This window comes from Pyxicephalus adspersus, chromosome 1 (genome assembly GCF_032062135.1).
Source record: "Pyxicephalus adspersus chromosome 1, UCB_Pads_2.0, whole genome shotgun sequence".
NCBI classification, from domain to species: Eukaryota; Metazoa; Chordata; class Amphibia; order Anura; family Pyxicephalidae; genus Pyxicephalus; species Pyxicephalus adspersus.
The window spans coordinates 88,981,542-89,001,401 of record NC_092858.1 but is presented as its reverse complement, the minus strand read 5'-3'; the positions used below and the strand labels follow the sequence as shown (position 1 = coordinate 89,001,401).

At 36.6% G+C, this 19,860-nt stretch overlaps 1 protein-coding gene across 15 annotated transcripts in view; it reads left to right on the top strand.

Annotated features, from left to right (window-relative positions):
• The window catches only part of MACF1 (microtubule actin crosslinking factor 1), a 150,401-nt gene that overhangs the window by 76,685 nt on the left and 53,856 nt on the right, over nt 1-19,860 (top strand). For 12 of the 15 annotated variants that reach the window (XM_072417828.1, XM_072417845.1, XM_072417793.1 and 9 more), the window contains exons 38-57: nt 1,467-1,682; nt 1,791-1,940; nt 2,971-3,204; nt 5,365-5,514; nt 6,007-6,240; nt 6,357-6,563; nt 7,237-7,761; nt 7,963-8,139; nt 8,233-8,356; nt 8,463-8,671; nt 9,636-9,953; nt 10,083-10,249; nt 10,334-10,490; nt 11,084-11,201; nt 12,370-12,432; nt 12,529-12,764; nt 14,795-14,924; nt 15,500-15,699; nt 17,053-17,548; nt 17,675-19,146. In XM_072417828.1, the coding sequence (XP_072273929.1) occupies nt 1,467-1,682; nt 1,791-1,940; nt 2,971-3,204; nt 5,365-5,514; nt 6,007-6,240; nt 6,357-6,563; nt 7,237-7,761; nt 7,963-8,139; nt 8,233-8,356; nt 8,463-8,671; nt 9,636-9,953; nt 10,083-10,249; nt 10,334-10,490; nt 11,084-11,201; nt 12,370-12,432; nt 12,529-12,764; nt 14,795-14,924; nt 15,500-15,699; nt 17,053-17,548; nt 17,675-19,146 (5,583 nt within the window). The remainder of the gene's footprint in view (nt 1-1,466; nt 1,683-1,790; nt 1,941-2,970; nt 3,205-5,364; nt 5,515-6,006; nt 6,241-6,356; nt 6,564-7,236; nt 7,762-7,962; nt 8,140-8,232; nt 8,357-8,462; nt 8,672-9,635; nt 9,954-10,082; nt 10,250-10,333; nt 10,491-11,083; nt 11,202-12,369; nt 12,433-12,528; nt 12,765-14,794; nt 14,925-15,499; nt 15,700-17,052; nt 17,549-17,674; nt 19,147-19,860) is intronic. The other 3 variants (XM_072417871.1, XM_072417784.1, XM_072417853.1) reach the window with 2 other exon arrangements.

Here is a 19,860-nt window from a genome sequence, read left to right as displayed (position 1 = left end):
TTTCCCGTCATATATACAAATTTATATATTCTTTACCCACAAGTCCACATTACTTGATAAAAACTGAACTATGAAAGGGCATGTTTTTTTTAAAGCAGGTGAGGCACATCTACCTACCTGTCTCTTCAGAATCTTTCCCACAGTGTACACCAAGTTGTGGCATATGCAGAACCCAAAACGAGAGGGAGGCCAAAAACTTTAGAAAGGGCAACTCAGTTTCGTACTTCCTTTAGAAGAAGAAGCTCTGGTGACCTCAGCAGCACAAAAAGGCCCTGAAAATGGGATTATATTGTAAAACAAAAAATGGGAGCAGGCAGATTGCTTACAGGGAATGTCCCCTTTGCATTGAAATAAACGTACTTGCCTGTTCACAATTTTTGATATGCACTGAACTGTTCAGCTTAGTGTAAGAAGGCTGTCTACTGTGTTGCACTTTAAAATGTCTACCTATATCAATGCTCTACATGAGGTAGATATAAAACTGTCAAAGTTTTCAGTCAGGAGAAGGCTTCATGAAAAGTAATACTTCAGGTGGTTTCCACAAAGTGTAAATACATTACTAATATCCCTAAAACGTTGACATCTAAGCCTCTACAGCTCTGAAATATTAGTCTTTGAAGAGATTAAATCAAAATGCACCAAAACGTACTTCCAAATCAGTTCAAGTGCTTTTGAAGGTATTCCTCATTTGCAAGCCGGTCACTTAGCCTCAGCTTAGCTTGACATTTAATTCACTGATGAAAAAACTGAAATCAGAATATTAAACAGATGTCACCAAATGAAAACAGAAGCAGTGATGGCCTGGCAAATAATCACTAGAAATTTAATCCAACATTTGATGTAAATATGTATATGAAAAAGGACTGTAATACCTAAACTGCGTAAACTGTTAGAACTGTTAAACTTCTTGAACTGAAGCTGAAACTTTAAACTTCAGGGAACTTCTGATTGTCTGATGTCAAATCTGTTGTGGCATTATGCACATCTACAGGGTAATAAAGAGTACATGTTCCTTGGGATCGCTTAATCAAACAATATCACTATTATATATAAGGTAGTTAAGCAGATTTAAACTATTTAAAGCCCCTTTTAGGTCTTTCATCAAACAGCTCTCTCCTACTCTAGAAAAGTAGTATTTTCACCTTTCTGGTTGTTTCTCGCCCCTACGTTCCAGCACTGCAGCTTCCAACATTCTTTTTGCATTCAACATTACTCCTTTGATCGCTTTGGTGGCAGCTAATTGATAGATGGGTTTGATAGATTTCTTTACTGAAATGCAATTGTCGCCTAGTGTGGCTGTAAATGGACAGATTGATTGACTGTCATCTCATTTTTTGAGGGGTATAAAGATCTCCTTGCATGTCTGAAAAACCCTCCTACCAATTAAAACTTAGAGTGTCAAGCAATAACATTTAACATTGTTAAGTACTAAATTTTAGGTTTACACAACTTCTTAATGTCTGCAGGTGCTGGATCAAGAATTACAAGATTTGGAGTCTCCTGTGGCCCAGGAGCTTGCGTTTGTTGGGCAGATTGTTGCTGAACAGCCACCACATGTTCCAGCACAGCTTCTCCGGGCTTTAGAGAAAGATGCCAAGAATTTAGAGAAGTCTCTTAATTCAATCAGAGATATATCACATTCTCGTGTAAGACACCTGCAGTCTGTTCTGGAGCAGGAGAAGGTCAGTATAGTTTGCTCTTATATTTTTTCTTTAAATGGAAACATAACTGAGCATTGGATTTTGGTATGTGTATTTTGAAAAAGTCAAGGTTAAATGTTTTGTTTATAGGGAAAGGTCCTAGCACAACACAAGCAACTGGAAGACAAGCTTATTTCACTTGTAAAATGGGTGAAAGAAACTTCAGAAACATTGGATTGTGACGAGACAAATGATTTGGCAATGGAATCTACATTGCACAGTCAGCTAGATCACTTAAAGGTAATTTCTCCGGCACCGTCCTTGCTAATCTTGCAGTTTAATCCTTCTCTGAAATTTTCTGGGATCAATATACACTTTTCTTTTATAAAGTAGATCTCTAAAAGGCCTGTATGAAATTCTTAGTTGCTAAAACCAATAGGTAATAAAATTCCTCATATCTCTTTCTGATGTCTGGGTTAAAATGGCATTTTTTGTTTTACATATAGCAGTACATAGTGAATGTTAAATGTGTCCTAGAAAAATGCAATGTCTGCCTACACTGTCCTAGCCCACCTCCACCTAATAATCTCTTGTTTTTTCAATGCTAACTTCCTTTTCCCCATTTTAAAATTACTTCTAGGTAAGCTATATGGGGTATTTATATTCCTGTCATAACAAAATAAAAATATGATCAGAAGCTGTTCGGATTAAAGCTGTTAGACACTCACACACACTCTTTCCTGCTCGCTTTCTCCCTCTTGCTGTTGAAGACATTTTGGTGAAGGTATGGAGTGTTTTCTTGTGAGATTTGTCTTGCTCTGCATTCTCCTGTAATCCTCCCCAAAGGATGAAATTCTACACATTGCAATGTGAAATAGGGGTAAGGCAAGTGTAAAGTAATTTTCAGGTACATATCACCTACATTTACATCTATTAAATGATTTTGTAAAAGGCAATGATCCTTGCCTTGTACCACAACATCTGATTCAATCTAATCAACTTCTGATCACATTTTTTTAACTTGGTATAGTATAATTGGAAATTGCCCTTATAGCTTACCTGTAAACCTTTTCAAATAATGGGGGAATAGAGATTGGTTAAAAAAAAAAAAAGAAAAAAAAAGTTTTTGTTTGTTGATTGCATTTGCCCAATTTTCTTATTTTATTTGCTACAAAAAAAATCTGTGTTGCCAATAGCCACCAGAAATTTTAATTTTTAAATCTGTAGGCAATGTAACATTGCTGCTGTTGAAAACACAGATGGTAAATGTAACAGATCCATTGATAAATGTGTCCGGTGCCTAACATTCATACATTTGTCCATATTGCAGAGCCTGAGGCAGCCTGTGGCAGACACCAGGCTAGAACTGGAGAACATAGCTTTTGACATTCAGCTATTTATCTCTGAACAAGCCCAAGATTTGACACCGCAACAAAGTCGTGTACTGCTTCGTCTTCTTAATGATTTACAGAGGTCTTTTCGAGAACTTTCTGAGAAGTTGGTGGCAAGAAATGAGATTCTGCAATCTCATGAGCGACTGGTAAAGCACAGCATTGAAGTCAAGGTCAGGCAGCACATTTCCTATCCTGAAATTTCCATACTGCTTACTGAATTGTTGCTGTATGAATGGAAACAATTATTTATTTTCTACTCACAGTATAGTATTACCAGCCCTAAGCTTTACCCTTTTTTTTATTTATTTGTTACTACATTTTAGGTAGTATTCTTATTGAAATATAAAACCCTTCATTCCAGGGTTGTAGTAGATAATGTCATGTCTGTATGAAGGGATAAGCATCCAGGAGTGTAATGCCTTAAGGTGCGTACACACTTCCAATTTTTATCGTTCCAATCGAACGACGAACGATCGATTGGGCAAAAAATCGTTCGTAAAAAAGTAACCAACGACGCCGACGAACGAGGAAACTCGCTGGAAACGAACGACCGGACCGGCGGATCGGATTGGACGACGATCGTTGAACATCGTTCGTGTGTACGGTCGTTCGTTGATCGTCCATGTTCAGAGCATGCGTGATGAACGAACGTCCGTTTACTTTCCTGTCGTGCACATAGTTCCTCTATTGCTTAAACGATCGTATCTATTGTGTGTACAATATCTACGAACGATCGTGTCGTTACCTCTATGTGCAGGATCGGTGCTATACGATCGTTCGTATATATCGTGCAGGAACGTTCGTCGTTCGTTTTCCGACGATAATAATTGGAAGTGTGTACGTAGCTTTAATGTCCAACCGCTTCCCTTTGCGTGCCTCAGCTTGTTGATTTTTCTAGAGTTTAAACTGGATTGCAAGTACCCCTAGAATGCTGAGAGAATCATCACAATGAATCACATCTAAGAACAAAGCTTTTTAACATACATTCAAATCTGGACCTATATGTTGAAAAACACAATTCCTTTTATTTGTTACAATACATTGAAAGCACAAATTTCATGTATTACAGTTAAGTATCCAAGCTTATCATGGCTGGCTGTAAATATGTGTTGATTACCCAAGTAATAGTCAGTAGGTACTTATGTAAACTGCATTTATGCACACAGGGGAAAGGTTTTTTTTCTACGTAGAATATATTGTATGATTTTTTTGTGGATATAGTAATTTTTCCTGTGCTGTATTTCTTCTGAAATTTAACATTTGCTGTGGACTTCTATACATGTGTACGCATGTAATTCCACACAACGTTGGTAATGGTTGTTCAAAGTTTGCAGCTCCCAGACTGACATTTAGAAAAAGTAATAAAGTCTCTACTTTGAACAATTCAGTATTCATTTAAAGTGAACATTACCCAAAAAGATCTGCTTATGCCTGCAACCTTCCATTTCACAAAGCACCTAAAGCATGGTAAAGTTAAAATTATATTCGTCTAACCTTCATCTTCTGCAATGACATCATTGTGTTTCTGGGTAGAGCCCTGTGGAATGCAAAGCTGACAAAATCTTGCAAGAAGACACTTCAGTGAAGAGTGCCTGCCTGCAAAATTTTGCTTGCTTTCTAATCCACAGGTTTAAACTTTTTAAACTTCTTTTAATATTACCCTCTACAGGTCTGTTTTCAGGAGGGGGCCCAACCAGTGTAAGGGGACCGCTTTAGTCACTTAAGCCGCACTTGTCATCCTAGTCATTTTTACCCATTTTAGAAAGATATTTTGTGCTTGATAACAAAAATATTAGGCAAGACACCCCATGTTTATGCTTCCCCTAGCTACAGTAAAACCAATAGCTCTTTTCTGGTAACTGTCAGTAAGAGTACTGACAGTTCTTTTAGTGTTTGTATTAACATTGTCTACAGTCTTTCTGTTTTGTGTCTGTATTTAACTTCTTGTTTGCTTTGCTTTTCTAGGTTTGTATCCCATAACACTGAAGGATTTCTCTCCCAGGCTGCAATGAGCCTGGATCTGGCATGATCTTGTTTAAATACAGAATAAAATGCTTAATCCACATTCAGATATTTGTGACTAGGATACGGGTTTCATTAATAAAAGGACACATCGTGCTCATCAAGCAGGCAGGGACACTTGCACAGAGGAGCAGGCAATGGATATCATAATTTCAGATAATTGTCACTGATTTCACCTAAAACATGTTTTTTAAATGAAAAACTGCTTTAATCTAGAAATTATGAGTTCTGTGCTTAAACCTCTGTGCTTTCTTATTTTCTGTGGAGGAAATGACTGTAATTTTAAAATGTCTTTTTTTTAATTTTAGACTTTAAAGGAGCAACAGTTGGCTTGTTCTCAGGGACTAGATGAGTTGAGCTCATGGGCAGAATTAACAGAAAACGCTGTATGTGATCGCCTTAGCAGCCCTAGGTCACAGGATGTGTCCAGCCTTCAGGATCAGTATAAAAGCATGCAGGTACTGTTAGCTATATTGGTATTTTTTTCTTTTTAATATGAGTTGGTTACTTAGTATTGCAGCACTTTATATGGTTTTCTCCTTACAATTCTTTGAATCAGAATATTGTCCCCAGCTAGGTTATTTTACTAAAGTGGTTCAACAAGCAGTTATATTGGTTTATTAGGTAATAGGAATCAGTATATTTTATTGGTTAGAGATGGCTTTCAATTCCTTCCTTTACAACACTTTCCTTTTTGTCTTATGGCATCAGTCCTAAAATGACTTCAGTATCCGTATTCAGTTAGAGTATTTAAGTACAATCTAAGCTGTAGATTTTTTTTACCTATTAAAATATATTTATTCTAATTTGCATCTATATCATTTTTTTTGCTATTATGTATTTTATTGTAAATGTGATTATTATCTTTCATTTAAAATGCTAGTTATGAAATAATAATCGTTGAATACTAATAGTTTAATGCCACTGAAAAAAATGTTTTTGTAAACCAGGAGCTCAGTAACGATGTGCAAACGAAAGCAAACATATTTGCTAGTATTATTAAAGCTTCGGAAGATTTCCTTGAGGAAAACAAGAACAAGATGGACCCTAAAGATCTTGAAGCATTTAGGAAAAAACTCCAGAAGGCTAAAGAACAATATCGGTCCATACTGCAGAAAACAGGGGAGACGGAAAGACAGTTAGAGTCTGCAGTGAGCACAGCCATTTTAGAAGAGACCAAAAAGGTAATGACCATTTACAATTGTTTTGGATAAGATGTTTTTGGTCCTGTTGAGTATTGTCAACTTTTTTGGGGCTTCGGAAAACATATTTGTTTATTTTTATTTTTTTTGTTTTAAAGTCTAAAACTGCTGAGGAACTACAACAAAACCTTGGAAAGATTGAAAGGCTTCTGTGCCAAGTGCTTCCTGTTGTGCCCTCTAAAATCAGCCTAGAGAAAGGCAGCATTCCTGATGGAAGAATTTCTGGTAGTAATAAGTTATCAGATGGATGTCCTACCACAGGAGAAGCCACTGACATAATTAATAACCTCTATGAGCAGAGAAAGGTGGGTCAAAGACAGGCTGTGGGTTCATCCGGTGTGTAAAATGAAATGGTTGCGCATACATACATACATACATACATACATACATACATACATAAATACACACACTCCTTAGATTATCAGGGTTCTCTTTCTGAATCTAAACAAAGGTTCTGAGAGAGTAGTAGCATCATTCTAGTTAGGTCTTAACATTTTAGTTAAGCAATCTTTGATGGATAAGCTACAGATTTTTGGATCATGAAATAAGCTTAATTCATTGGGCTATGCCAATGAAATCAGCATTTTACTTTGGTCATTAACTAAGCCCATTCCTTCACTTGCCCCTTTGTCCTGAGCAGAATATTCTTTCTTTGTCCTTAGTAAATTAAATTGAAAGAGGGCTAAAATCTGTGTATGTTGGTCTTCTGGCAGGTTTAAACACTTTTGTGTTAAAATCTACATCAAACTACTTTGTATTAGCCTACCTTTTCACTGTTGTAAGATAGGACAGTATAGAATGAAGTGCCATGCAAGTCTTCATTTATGTCAGTCTTAAATTATAGAGAAATTATGTAATAAAAATGCAGGATTCATAAGGACTTATCTGACACTTAGGGTAGGAAGTAGCTTGAAAAGCAAATATTTGTTACATCTATGAGTACATCTAAATGTTTTTTTTACCCCCTACTTTATTTAGGCCCAGCACCAAGAAATGTTAGGTCAACAACAAAACTTCATCCTGACCATACAATCAGCCCAAGATTTCTTGGATAAACATGGAAGCACTTTGCCCCCAGAAGAGCGTGAGCGATTGCAAAACCAGCTTGCACGCTTGAAGGAGGAGTATGCTGCCTCGCTGTCCCAGGCGCAGTTGCAACTGAAGCATGCACAAGGACTGCAGGATGACCTGCAGAATTTCATTCATGATCATGGAGAGTTTGAGACATGGCTTCTACAAAGCGAAAAGGAGTTAGATAACATGCAGAAGGGGGAGGCAGACTGTGAAGCCTTGCGCAGTTTGCTGCAGCGGCAAGCAGACTTTGCGGAAGATGTAATCTCTCATAAAGGGGATTTGCGTTATATCACTATTGCTGGACAGAAGGCAATTGAGGCAGAAAAAGCAGCTCTTGAACATTCCAGTGAAGAGGTGGGAGTAGCATCAGCGTTGGTGAAAAGCACACTCGAAGATGCTTCCAAGAGATACAGTGCCTTGCATTCCAAGGTAAACCCATATTTATAGTTGGCGGTAGCAGCACCAGTAATTGTTTTAGTAGGAGCAGTTTATCACCCTTAGTTTTATTCTGGTAAATTACATTGCAACACTGCACTATGAGTGTTTGTATTATCTGTGCCTATACTAGTTATATACTTTGTTTTCATGCATGGATACCATGACCTTACCTGTGTCTTTGTGGTATTGCAGTGCTCCAAACTTGGAACTCACTTGAATTCTTTGCTGAACCGCTACCAGCAGTTTCAGGAGGGCTCTGATGCAGCTTTAGCCTGGCTGCAGAACACAGAGTTAACTGTGGAGAAGATACTTTCTGAACCAGTAGCATCTAATCCAGCAGCTTTGCAAGGCCAACTAGAGAAGGCCAAGGTCAGTATAACTTATCACAGGGTTTAAAAAAATGAGTACACGGGATTCTATTGTAAGATGATATCAATCTGATGCATTTGCCATTCTTTACAGAACATGCAGTGTGATCTTGCAGAGCACCAAGTACAGGTTGACAAAGTTCAGAAGGCTCTACGTGGTCTACTGGAGATCCAAGAAGATCCACAGCCAGACTGTAAAAAGATTCAGGCAACAGCTGGTGAGTGTATAACACAAGCTTAACTTTCTTCAAAAATGTATTTTTAAAAGGAAGATATATAAATATCTACCTTTATATATAAATACAACTTTTTGTTTCTTCATAGACTGCATTGAAAGTCGGTTCCAAAACCTCTCTAGTAAGATGTCCAATCAAACAGATTTACTGCAAAAGTCAGTAGCCCAGTCACAGAGTGTTCAAGAAGGATTGGATAACCTACTACACTGGTTGGAAGGAATGGAGAGTACATTAGAGAGCCAAAAGCAAGCATCCATGTCATCTTCATCTATTCAGGAGGTTATTGCACAAAATATTGTAAGTGCATTTTTGTTTTGTTTTTTTTTCTTTCCACATTTAAATGTAATGAAGTGGTTAAAGTTCTAATATATCATTAGTTTGTTTGTTTTTTTGAAGTATATTAAATTTATTAGGAACTGACATTAATGATATTAACAACTTGTTTTATCTTAACCCCGAATTAGAAAGTGTTCACATTTTTTTCCACATACTCCTTTTTAAATATATTACTCTGACTTAAAGTGTATGTAAACCTCGACTTTTTCTGTTGACCATAGTTTGACTTGTTAAGTAAACCATTGAAAGTCTTTTGTTAAAAAACAAAAACCACCTGTGGATCCTGCCAGCAATCTATGCAGTATTATCTCAAGCAATATTATCAGACCTGTCACTTCTGTGAACTGGAGAATTCTTCCCACCCATGTTAAAAAATAGGGAAGGGGGGGTGTTGTGTAGCTGTTTTTTTTTTATTGATTTAGTACAGTTAATGAGTTTTGTCATTTTCGGGCGGGAAATGCATTACTGGCAGGATCCACTAGGTAAAAAGAAAAAGTGAAGGTGGTCAAGACTAAAAACAAAGCATAGTTGGGGAAAAGGAATTTTCCCTGTTAACTAAAAATAAGGGAGTGACTGGCAGAACACTGCTCCTTAACGGGAATATTTTAATTTAGAAAAGTTGTAACTTGATTTGTCTTTGTGACCATTATCATTGGAACTGAAAGTGAGGGAGAAATCAGAATTCTGAGTTGCCACCAGAACAGGAGGACATGAAAACACCTGTTCCGGGGACAACAGTCTAAGGGCATATTCACCTCAGTTAGGAATGATTTTCTCTCACTTTCTGAGTAAGGTGTGAGGGTAATGTTTCACCATTTCCTCCTTGGTTTAGAATAAAGAGATGAGCTTTGGCTTTAGTTATAATATTAAATACTGTCCTGGCTTTTTTTTTTTTTGTTGCTAAGCTATTGGTTATGTCTTCTAGAAACTAAAACAAGACATTGGAAGCAGGAGGGGAAGCCTGGATGCCACTGGAGAAATGGTAGTGAGGTTTATGGAGACTGCAGACAGTGCTGCAGCGACTGCTCTTCAGAACAAGCTGTCTGATGTCACAGCACGTTTTAATAAAGTCTGTGAACAGCAGATTCAGCAGGAGTCTGCTCTCAAGGAGATACTACCACAAGTGGAAAGATATGAACAGATTTCAGATGCTCTACAAGATTTCAAATCAACAAAATCCCAGTTATTGGCCTCAGGAAACAAGCCCGACAGGGACATCGCTCAGTTCTCCGAACAAATCCAGGTTTGTTTATGAAGTTATTATTAGTGGACCTTAAATGATGTATATTGTACTGAAAAATAAACATAAGAGATGTATATTGTACTGAAATTACTACACAGACAATGACTAAAGTTTGAATTTTTACGTTAGGAATTAAATGCAGAGATAAAGCAACAAACAGAGCAGTTGGTTACACTGGAACAGCTGGCAAAAGAGCTAAGTACATGCCCTGTACTGCTGGATTCCTCTGAGCATTTACAGAAAGTGCAAGCTCTGAAAAAGGAATTTCAAGATCTTCAAGAGGCGGCAAGGGAGAGGTAAATTTTGAAAGCCATTTTTACCTTTGTGTGAAGGGCTCTTCTCCGCCCCCCCCCAATTTACTCTAGTCTCTTTTATGATAGGGAGCGGGAAGCATTGTCCTGTCGAGAAGAATTAGAGATGTTCCAAAGATTGGTTAGTGTCATGAGAAAATGGCTAAAAGACAATGAAGATAGTGTTCCTCCAGTAGAAGAATCACTTGGATTAATGGAGATTCAGATCAGGCTACAACAAGTGCAGGTAAAACAAATTAACTCTTTGCTGAATTGTTCCTAATCTAGTTTAGTTGTTTAAAATGCTCTATACTATTAAAACAGAACTAAACTCCTTGAAATTAAAAATTGTTACCTTCATTTCAAAAAGGAACAGACAATGTCCCTTTTGCAATACCTTTATCTGCCTAATCACATTTTTTTTTACCTGTCCCATCCCTGGCACTGCTATTTTCTTTCTTCTCCTTTTTCTGGTATCAATCTTTTGGCCATCTTGATTGGCCACCTTGATTGGCCACATATGCACGGGAGTTCATTAACCCCCGGCACCCATGAAGAATGCTGGGATACCTATCTTTTCTTCACACTCATTTTATGTATCAGACTTAACTACTTTTAAAATAATTAAATTTGTTTTGGGTTGTGATTCTGTGATTTTGTCTGTATAAGTAACCAGAATAGTATGCTGAAATCCTGACTTAGTATTTAATTTTGTAAATTAAACTTTACTAAAAAAATATTATACAGGAATATCAGTTTGTCTACGCCACTAAAATGCTTTGTATTTAGTACTTGTTTATATATACTGCATGTAATATATTGACCTTGTTTACTTCACAGGACCTTTTGAAAGAGTGGAAAGGAAAAGGCCCACTTGTGGAGGAAATCACACAAAAGGGATCTGAACTAGAAAGCAGAATTATGGAAATCACTGCAGCAGAAAGTCAGCTTCAGAGTGGTAAGGGTTGATTGAATTATCTACATGTTTCATTGTATTCTTTTCATTTTAAATCCAAAATCTGCAGTGCAGCATTTAATTACTTTGGTTTCTGACTGCAGTTTTTTTACTATGATCTTACTCTATAATCTTCCTACTTTCACGTTTCCTTCTTTTTCTATTGCTTTATTGCTATGCTTGCTGGTTCATTTCTTAAAGCTAAACATTACATTAATGTCTAATTATATCATTGCAGTACATATGTATGAAGTGTGTTATTCTGTGAAAAAGAATTTGTACTTTTGATATTGCAGTCTTATGTTTCATTTACATTTATCATCACAATGTTCTTGACACTTATGTATTCCTGTTTTTTTGGTTTTTTTTGCCATTTTACAGTGTTGCCTCTCCACAACCAGCTTGCTCATAGGATAGTAAATTGGCAGCATGGCCACATTTGTGATTAATTTGCTATTTGTGTGTTTTCATTACAAAAATTCGCTTTTCCTAACAAACAGTGTACAATATTCTACATGAAAAAAATATGAAACATGAGAGCGTGACACAGCAGATTTTAGGCAGGATTACTGGGGGCCAAATGGGGTTTTAAGTGTAAAAAAAGTTGCTTCTGAATCATCTATATAGTCTCACAGAGCTTGCCATTTACCCTGTATGTACTATACTATGGGTTAAAACCACTAGGTTGTAATGATATATATTTGCCTCATTCATCAATCTATTGAGTAATGTCAGCTGAATATAGAATGCACTGGAAAGAAAATAACAGTTGTAATGACAAATAATAAATATTAATAGTTTTTAATGCTTGATGACTTGAATTGTATGTCTGACCAGCCTGTCACAGCACAGGAAAATCTTGGATTGTGTTGGCAAGGTGTCGGAAACACTGGCCATAGTTGGCATTAGAATTTTTAGGCTTTCCATCGGACATAATATTGGGATCTGAATTAAATATTATTATTTGTGATTGGAGTGAGATGTTTTTATTGTGAGGTATTAGCTGACTTTCAACTTAATTATATGGAGCCATTTTTTGTAAATTTGTTGTTGAGGAGATATAAAAATTACCAAGCTTTTGCAGTGTTTGTTATTAATATTTTGCTGCGTTTTGTCTGTATTCTTAAAGTGTTTGTGATGTGCCTGCTTTGCCTTTTTTTGTCCTGTTCAGGTTCTGTGCTGATGGCTTCAGTGAGCACTTTAGGGAATGTTAATGGATATCATACCTGCCAAGGTGAGCTTGTCTACATGCTGCTTGATCATAAGATTTAGTTTTCATTCATGCTGCAAAACGGTTTCTGCCTTATCTAATAATGTACTTGTTTCCTAGATTTAACAGGCATCCAATGTGATGTTTCTGAGGTCAGCCAAAAGTATGAGGATCTAGGAATGGTACTGAAAAATCGTGAAGAACAGTTCTCCAGTATTCTAGAAGAAATACAGAAAGTTCAACAAGAAACTAACCAGATGCTAAAGTGGTTGGAATCCAAAGAAGAAGTTATAACGGCTGTCAATGTGTCTCCAAAGAAATCTGAGATAGTTAGAGCCCAGGCTGAACAGAACAAGGTAAGAGTGTGTGTGCTCCCACTTTGTGGTTAGAAATACTTTGTTTTAGTTAGTATACTTGGTTCTAGAAGACCTGGAATTTAGACAATAAGTAACAAATAGTTACAAAATTGAATTTCAGTATGAAGCCCACCTCTACAGCTCCTTTGTGCCCATTAGGACAGGTAGTGATGGGAAACCTCTTTAACAGATATTAAAAACACATTGCTAGTATAGTGAGGAAGGGTTAGAACATGTTTTTATTGCTGTCTGGATCCCTGCGATGGATTTTGATTCAAATGTGTGGACCACCAATGTCACCGGAAATAAAAAAATTACTAAATTCAAAATTTTGAACTGCCACCATCACAGATAATAGTGCTGTGAATCTATCTACCTGTTAACACTTGTTGCTGTGACAAGTAGGATTTCTTTCAATTATAGTTCACTTCCTTTTAAGTTACCAGGAAAAAAGTAAAGGTAAATGTTTCTAATGAGATCCAGAAGAAAACCTGACAACTGTTCAAACTCTGCCCTAATCTTAAAAATTAGGTATTGGTTCAGCAAAGGTATTGGATTTATATTTACTTTAATTTTGCAATGTACTGTGGCCTGGTCCGTTTAGTAGTAATGCCTTTATCTTTGCACTGAGCATAGAGAGCACCTGAATATAGGTAACATTCTGCTATAGTGTCAGAACTGAAATAAAATATATCAGAACCCTTGATTTCTTTTCCTGCAGCTCAGCAAAAGCTAAGGGAAAAAAAAGCTATTTTTTTACAGTTTCTGTCTTTTACACAGTACTTTCATCTGACTACACAAATTCCAGGACAAACATATGTTTGATTTAGGCGTTGCCAAGTTTTTTTCGGTTTTACTGCATTTATATTTTTAATTTCTGCACTAAATTAGCATTTCTCAAGTGCCTATGAATTATGTAGGCTTTAGGCTAAGTAAGTGTTGCATTAACATTTTCATGCTGTTTCTGTCCAATATTCATAAAGAGTGAGAGAAATGTGACAACACGTTGTATAAGGTTGATCTTTGGATGTTATATTGTGCTTTGTGAGCAAACATTTGTGGTCATGGTCTGCTTGTTAGTATGTATGAACACTGTTGGGTATGTATAAGTATGCATGAGTACCTTTGGTTTCCTGTAAAAACTTTTCAATAAATTTTTCTTTTTAAGGTAGTGCAAAAACTATAAGAATTTTTTTGTATTGGTACTAAAATGTAATATTTCTTGTCAGCACAGAGGTGTCAGACTTGTAAGCAGTCCTTCAAGTGAAACCATAGTGATGATAGATACTCCTACAGCTTTTATAAAACAAATGTACTATTGGAATTGCATAAAAAAGTAATGGCTGTGGTCATTCACAGTTTTGTCCTGCTCCACCTGACCGGTTGTTTTTGTTTTGTTTTTTTGTTCCTGCTTTAATTTCAGCAACTGCTGTAGATTGCTTTAAGAAAAATCTGGATGTTTTTCTAGAAGCACAGACTATAACTTGGGTATTAAAGCTTTTAAGGAAAGATTACAGACTGGTGATCCAGGGAACATCTGATTGCCTCATGGAATCAGGAAGGAATTTTTTTCCCCTGTTGAAGCAAATTGTACCAGGCTTTATTTTTGCCTACCTCTGGACCAACTATGTCTTATAGGGTTTTATATCTGGGATATGTTTATTTCCCTAGTGGTTGAACTTGATGGACTTTTTTCAACCTGATTTACTATGTAACTATGTTATGTACATCCCATCACTAAGCCTTTGTGCTCCTCTTTGCAAGGGTAGCATATTATGGCCAGTGTGCAGTGAGTTAGCAGTGTCAGTACGGGAATGGCACCTGTGCATTATGGAGAGTAGTTCAGCTTTAAGTGGTTATAATATTGGAATTATGGCATTCCAGTGAATATGAAATCATTTATACAGTCAATTACTCTGATGTTTTATCACCTCTGGAGAACTTGTAATTGGCAGCATTTCTAGTTATTCCACAGTATAACTTTGCTGGATGTCTGTCAGCTGGCTACACATTTCTAATGTTTTTTTCAGGAGTTCATATCTGAACTAGAAAAGAGTTCTGGAAAAGTGGAAAAGCTAAAGGCTGAGCTGAAAGATTTGCTGGAGAAGCATCCTAACTCTCCTGAGGCTGAGAACTGGAGGCAGATGCTGGAAAATCTGAGTAAGTATGACATTGGTGATAGAAATATGAAAAGCCTATATCAGTGTCTTTTATTAGTTACACCATCATGCTGAAACTACTTCTAATATAGGCCCAAAACGCAAAGTGCTGTAGCCTAAAATTACAGATGTTGTAAAAATCTGCACTGTAGATAATCAAGAACATTTTATGGCTATGGGTTTGCGCAGGTCTTTTTTATAGTATACCTAAACCTGGCTGCAGGATGCCATTAACATTAAACTTTTATTTTGGGTTTGTGCCTCCAGATTACTTTGTTTTGTTTTCATTAAATGTGTAATTAACAATTATTTTGTTTAAGTAAAGTTTGTCGACACAAGGCTTGACTTTGGCCTCAGAGTTCGTTCTATATTTATGATGTTTGTTATCCATTCAGTACATAATGCACATTATTTAGTAAATACTAGTCTGGATTATATGCCTTCTAAGGCTTCATTTGCTAACTTTACATGTGTGCTTTTTGAACTGATTTTGCATATAACTTGAAATAAGTATTAGCAATTGTTTTTGCTTGTTCTGTGCAAACTTATTTGTCCCATTTTGTCTTCCTTATTTAGACAGTCAGTGGGACAGAGCTAACCAAGTAACCTCAGAACGCCAGCAGAAGCTGGAAGAATCTGCAAACCAACTGGCTTTGTTCCAAACCGCTGGCTCTCAGCTACGTCCATGGCTAAAGGAGAAGGAGCTGATGATGAGTGTCCTGGGACCTCTTTCTATTGATCCCAACATGCTTATTGCCCAAAAGCAGCAGGTTCAGGTAAGGGAAATATCTAGTATTTACCTAGAGATTGATAGTTTGACACATAGAGTAAGCAATCTTAGTCCACCTTGTGCAAGCTGATTTCAGTAGAGCAAATCTTGATTGGTTGTTAATAATTTTTGCATTCAAAGTTGGCCTAGCTTTAGATGTATATTTATTAGTAAGTGTAGTATTTATTAATTTATTATGTGTAACCTTGTCAGGAACTATACTTGCAAAATAGCTATTGTATCTAAAGTAGGATAAATGTTCTAATTTGTGGGCACGTAGGCCTGACATGCACTTTACACCTTTTCCAGCTTTATAAATTAGGCTTTGAATTGTCTGGTATATACAAGTTTAATTTTTCATCCAGTTGCTTTTTATTGTTCAGCAGTTAACTTGCTTGTATTTTTTTTCAATATGAACAGCTTCATTGGTGATAGGCAGTTTCGTTTCTCATTGTTTTTTGGAAAATTTCCCTTCTGCAAAAAAAACAAAACAAAAAAAAAAAAAAACATGCTTACCTGCCTGTTCACAATCCCCTTTTCTAAACACAACTTTAGTGCAAGATACCCAGATATGCCAGCTACCTCCACATCCTCCGGGACGGAATGACCTGCCTGGTCGCAGATTTTTTATTTTAATATTTAGTTCAGCGTATATCAGTTTGTTTTTGATGTGTGTGGCACATAATTTTGAGGGGTTCATATTTTTCATTTAGTCTTTAAGATAGTGCTTGATATGTAGAAAATGGTAAATGTGCAAGTTGAATATTACACAAAATGTAAGCCTTTATGAAGATATAAAAAAGAAAATAGGGCCACTGTAAATTCATGTGACAATACATTCACCTGTTTCCATACAAGCATAGATATAATTTTACCAATATATACACATAGGACACAATTAAATAGTGCGGTTACTATCTGCCCATGAAAAACAGTACATTTTTCATAAAGGGTCATCTGATTTACTGTTTATATCTAGAATAGATGAATGGTATATCAAAGTAATAGATTGCAGAGGACATGTGTTTTATGTTGCAAGAGAGTAGGTCAATTTCTTCCTGGTTATCATGGTATATATAATAAAGTATGTATACGTTCTAGGTAGCTAACATTAATACCATTCTGCCAACGCATGTAATTGGTAAATGACAGCAAGGAATAAATATAAAAGTAAAAATCTCTTCAGGCTGATCTGCTTATTATCAGGTTTGTTGATAGGATGGTTGAGTTTGAAGCAGACAACCGTTATCCCCTTGTGAATTCAGGCTTATGATTTATAGACTCATCCCTGTTGTTTCTTGACTTTGTGTATTCTGATCTGTCAGTTTGAAAAAACACTGCTTTGTTATTTTTGTTACAGTTTATGTTAAAGGAATTTGAAGCGCGCAAAGCTCAGTATGAAGAACTAAAGCATGCAGCCTATGGTATCCTAACAGGACCTGGTGATGAGTCACCTTCTACCAGCCAGGTGGAGGAAGACTTTCATGAAATCAATCAGAAGTGGACAGAACTGACCAACAGCTTGAATTCCAGAGCTGAACACATTGACCTGGCTGCTGTAAAGAGTGCCCAGTATCAAGAGGTCCTGCAAGGCCTAACGGACAAAATAAAGCAGGCAGGCAAGAGACTGAGTGCACAGCCAGCAGTAAGCTCTCAACCTGATGCTGTAAAGCAGCAATTACAGGAAACTAGTGGGATTCGCTCAGATCTAGAGAACCTTGCTCAGGAAGTTGCAGAAACACAGATTCTATGCAATGAGCTATCTGCACTTGTGGCAGAATCATACCTCAAAGATGAACTTCAAAAACGACTTGACACTGTGGCACTTCCACTTAAAGGAATGGAAGATTTGGCAGGTTATTGATCATTTAGTATTTTTTTAAATCTTTTTAGTCAATGTATTACTGTAGGTAACATTGGCATGTATTTATAATTGAAGGATTTTTAGTGAGTAAACTAACCTTAAGTTTTTTATTTTGCAGCGGATCGTGTGAATAGGTTGCAGACAGCACTTGCCAGTTCCCAGCAGTTTCAACAGATGTTTGATGAACTGAGAAATTGGTTGGATGAAAAATTGATGCAACAGGCCAAGAGCCCTCCAGTGTCATCCAAACTGGAGAAGTTACAAAAACTTCTTCAAGACCAAGAGGAATTCCAAAAGAATCTGAATCAGAATAGTGGATCTTATGAAATGATTGTTGCTGAAGGTGAATCTCTGCTCCTGTCTTCTCAACCCGGGGATGAGAAAACTGCTCTACAAAATCAACTTATAAATCTAAAAGCCAACTGGGAAGAGCTGGGAAGGAAGACATCAGAAAGACACAACAAATTGAAGGACTGTTTGCAGAAAGCTCAGAAATTTGGTAGACATGTAGAAGATTTGGTACCTTGGTTGGAAGACTGTGAGACCCAAATGAAAGGAATGGAAGTTACTCTTGACCCTGTCCAACTTGAGGCCCAGCTTCTTAGAGCAAAGGTTCTTGAAAGTGAAATAGATAAAAAACGTTCTTTGGTGGAGATGATGAACAGCACAGCTGACCTTTTGATCGAAGCGGCTGAGGTTGATGACCAAGAAATCTTAGAGGAGAGAGCAAGACTCAATCAGAAGATGGACAGTATTACAGAACAGTTGCATATCAAAGCTGAGTCCATTGAAGAAATGTCCTTAAGACTTAAAGAACTAAATGATAGTTTTAAAAATATTGATAAGAAACTTGAAGGAGCAAAACACCACCTGGAGATTTATGCAGCTCTCGGTCCTCAGGCATGCAGCAGTAAGAATTTAGAGAACATGAGATCTCAGCAGGACATGCTTCAGAATTTAGAGACACAGGTTCAGTACTTGAGAAATCTAATACAAGGTTTAACAGAGGATGCCCCAAAAGGCTCTGATGTCTCTCGTCTTTTACAACAAGCACAAGACGTGCAGCATAATTTTGAGACTGTAAAACAAGAGGTTAATGAATGCTGTTGCAGTATGGAGCAGAAACTCCAAGGAATTGGTCAATTTCATTCTCATGTTAGAGAAATTTTTGCTAACCTTGCTGACTTGGATGATGAACTTGACAACATGGGCCCAGTGGGGCGGGATGTAGACAGTCTGAAGTCTCAATCTGAAGTTGTCCAAAAGTTTCTGGACACGCTCCAGAGCCTAAAATCAGATATCGAATGCTCAGAAAAGAAATGCAGAGAGATGTTAGAGAATGAAGGAGGTCCTGACCTCATTGGATTAATGCGAGAGCTTGGAACGTTAAATAAACAATGCGCTAAGCTAACTGAACGTGGCAAGAATAGACAGGAACAGTTAGAAGCTACAATGAGGAAAGTGGAGGACTTCAACATTAAACTAAAGGACCTGATGTATCAGATTGTGGCAGCAGAGGGCAGCAATGCTTTGCAGGAGGTTGTCGGAACTGAAGTTGAAGCCATCAAGCAACAGTTAGAAGATTTTAAGGTATTTATTTTATTTAGTTATAAGATTGTGTATTTTAATTTCTTCAAAAAATGTAACAGACTAGTACAGCAGCTTAGTTGCTTAAATGTGTTACAAACCAGAAACATTCACTCTCAACATTTACTAAAAAAAATATTTATATTGTATCTTTTGGGTGCCATTTGAGACTGTAAACATTACTAGCAGCATTGGAAGGATGTTACTAATCTAGTCCTTTTAGCAACATTTGGAGGCCTCCTAATTTTTCCCATTCTGTTTGATAACAATGTTTTCTATAATGAAAATAATATTTAACATCTAAGACCATACTTGCAAATTAATAGATGCATCCCTTCTTACTCAGTGACCAAACAACAGTAAAATGATGCTGGTGACTTGTATCCCTTGTCTCCAAGCCAGCTTTTATTTATTTACCTGATTGTTTATCACAGCTACAAGCAATGATTTAATAAAAGCATAAAGATGGTATTAGAAGAATTAGTGATGCCTTAACCCCCCCCTAGCATTCTAACTCTGTCTGTATTTTCATGCAAAAATCGTTACAATTTTTTGCATGGAAATTTATTTTACATTGTAGGCCTATAATTCTTAGGGATAATTTGCCAAAATATGTCCAATATTTATTAAAAATTTAATAATAAACTTAAAACAAAACACTGTACAGTAGAATGTATAATATATATAAAAAATAAAATAAAATTTATATATATATAT